This window comes from Aplysia californica, unplaced genomic scaffold (genome assembly GCF_000002075.1).
Source record: "Aplysia californica isolate F4 #8 unplaced genomic scaffold, AplCal3.0 scaffold00007, whole genome shotgun sequence".
Taxonomy (NCBI): domain Eukaryota; kingdom Metazoa; phylum Mollusca; class Gastropoda; order Aplysiida; family Aplysiidae; genus Aplysia; species Aplysia californica.
Window position 1 is genome coordinate 2,930,259 of NW_004797277.1, and position 2,691 is coordinate 2,932,949.

Here is a 2,691-nt window from a genome sequence, read left to right on the forward strand (position 1 = left end):
GGTTGTTTGTACAGATGATTGTTTTGGAAAAGTGGCTGTTAGAGGAGGTCCAACTGTTCTCTATGTTTTGTTTTGTGTGATCTTAGCGTCCTGAGGCCATTCATCTACGACCCCTTGGTGGAGTGGAGCAAGCCAGTCAAAGGTCAAAGGTCGAACGCCTCAGATTCTGGGGAAATCAACAATGAGCAGGTACGTACTCTTCTTTCTTTCTGTTTTTGTTTTAAATTGTGTTTGTGGGTGGATGGTGGGTGCCCTGGTGTGGTTTGCTTCTTCTTTCCTATCAAACATCTATCGTTTAATCTCCCCTCCTTCTTTTATGTGTTTGTTACTCTCTTGTAACACCTCTAATCTCTGGCACTTTTATGACCTTATTGTGTTACAATTGCCATAAAACACTAATACAAAACAAAAAATTATGTTTATCTTTAAGTAAAGTATTTTTGGTCTATGGCCATTGCAATACAAACTGTTCATAATATTAGTATCAAAGATTAGTTGGTCCTATTTGACAGTAGGCCTACTTCCCCTTTGTTTGGATCAATCCTTTCTTTGGAGCCTGCAGCAAAGTGTAATCTCAAAACACTTGGACATAGACTCATCGAGAACTTCAATTGTTGCAAATACTGGTTTTGGAGTTTCCTACTATCTGCGATAAGGCTGCTGTCAAAATGAACATTAATGTGTATTGCTGTTGATTTTTTAATCTATCTTCATATTGGAATTCTATTTTATGAAAGTAGGATGTAATTTGAATATTATGCATATATACATGTGTTTTCACCAACCCTGTAAAGTTACCAAAAATGTCATTTGAATACCTCAATTTTGCTGTTTTTTTGCATTTTTGAACAAAGTGGGTATAGACCCTTCTGGCTCCAAGCCATTCTAAAAGATTAGAACAGATTTTTTATTATGAGTTGATAAGAAATATGTTTCTTTCATCGAATTCTTTAATGTCTCACTGACAGTTGTTCAAGAGTTTGGTTTTTGCTGTGTTATTTCCCCCAGGCTTTGAACCACGTCCAGAACATTGAGGACAGAATGCGAGGCATCCTGAAGACAAAGGCCAAACCTCGCTGTCTTCCCCTCTCCATCAAGGGACACGTCAACTATTTGATTCAGGTAAATGTTTGACTCAGGTAACTCTTATGGAAGACTACATTATTTGTTTGATCCATGTAGTTCTGACCGAAGGCTTCATCAACTGTTTGATTCTATTGAAAGAACTGTTTCATTCGGATAATGTTTGATTTTGGGAAGAACTTTCTTTCAGATAATGTTTGATTTTGGGAAGAACTGTTTCTTTCAGATAATGTTTGATTTTGGGAAGAACTGTTTCTTTCAGATAATGTTTGATTTTGGGAAGAACTGTTTCGTTCAGATAATGTTTGATTTTGGGAAGAACTGTTTCGTTCAGATAATGTTTGATTTTGGGAAGAACTGTTTCATTCAGACAATGTTTGATTCATTCAGATAATGTTTGATTTCGGGAAGAACTGTTTCGTTCGGATAATGTTTGATTTCGGGAAGAACTGTTTCATTCGGATAATGTTTGATTTCGGGAAGAACTGTTTCATTCAGGGAAGTGTTAGAATATAGATACCGGTAACCATATGATTCAGAGAAGTGTTAGGTATAAATCTATATAATAACCTTTTGGTTCAGGCACCTCCGAAGTCAAATAATAAACCAGAGTGAGTTTTGTCACCACTAGGGGACATTTGTGAAGCGTGCAGACAAAAAGAGTTACTTCTCGGATTCAGGCCTTAAGGAAATAGATACATCACACTTATAGGTGAAGTTTTTACAATTTATAGGTATGAAATATAAGGAGTGTTATACTTAAAGAATATGGCATTTATAGAAAATTTACAAATTTGACCCTATAGTGTCAATTTTTGGTCAATATCTCTATTTGTGGACTGCGAGAAGTAACTCATTTTGTCAGCACGCCTCACATTTGTTTCACAGATTCACAGCAATAGTGCTGTACATTAACCGGAAGTACTAATTTTACGAATATATCTGGATTTCTAAAATTGTCAGCACTTTGCCTGACTTTGTGCCTATTATAAAAGAATAGTCTTGATGCAAGATGCATGAGAGAATGTAATCCGTAAATTTGAAGTCCACGTGTGTATCCATAGAGTATGTGATCAGAAAAATTCATAATTTTTTCACATTGCCAGTTTACACCTCTGATACACTAATATTGTATCCCAAATTTTTCCAAAGGGTGTCACTTGAGGCAACCCATTGTCAAGAGAAAAATGGACTAGTGGATGTCTTTAACAGTGACATTATAATATTATATAATTTTAGAAAAGAAAAAAAAAAAAGAGAGAAAAATGAGAAGTGATCGTTTGCACAGGCGCCCATCAAAGGTTCAAATGTAGTTAAAACATTATAGGACGTTCTGAGCCATGGTACAGGCACAATTCGTGTAATTTTAAAAACTGTTTCTACCATTGACGATGTCTGTCTCTGCTGCTTCTGTCTGACCGAATGATGAACACACACAATAACAGCCGTCTCCTTTTCTTCTCTCCCTTTGTTCCATTCAGGAGGCCACGGATGAGAAAAACCTGTGCCAGATGTACATTGGCTGGGCTGCCTACATGTGATGGCTTGCCTCTTCAGCTGCTTGTCTCCCACTGGGGGGTGGGTGGAAAAGTGTGTGTGTGCGGGAGG

General features: G+C 37.0%; 1 protein-coding gene across 1 annotated transcript in view; it reads left to right on the forward strand.

Annotated features, from left to right (window-relative positions):
* The window catches only part of LOC101856065 (serine/threonine-protein kinase ATR), a gene marked incomplete in the record, with an annotated part of 74,155 nt that extends 71,464 nt beyond the window's left edge, over positions 1-2,691 (forward strand). Inside the window, 3 exon segments of the mRNA XM_013081704.2 lie at positions 87-189; positions 1,009-1,122; positions 2,565-2,691. Coding sequence (XP_012937158.1) covers positions 87-189; positions 1,009-1,122; positions 2,565-2,624 — 277 coding nt within the window.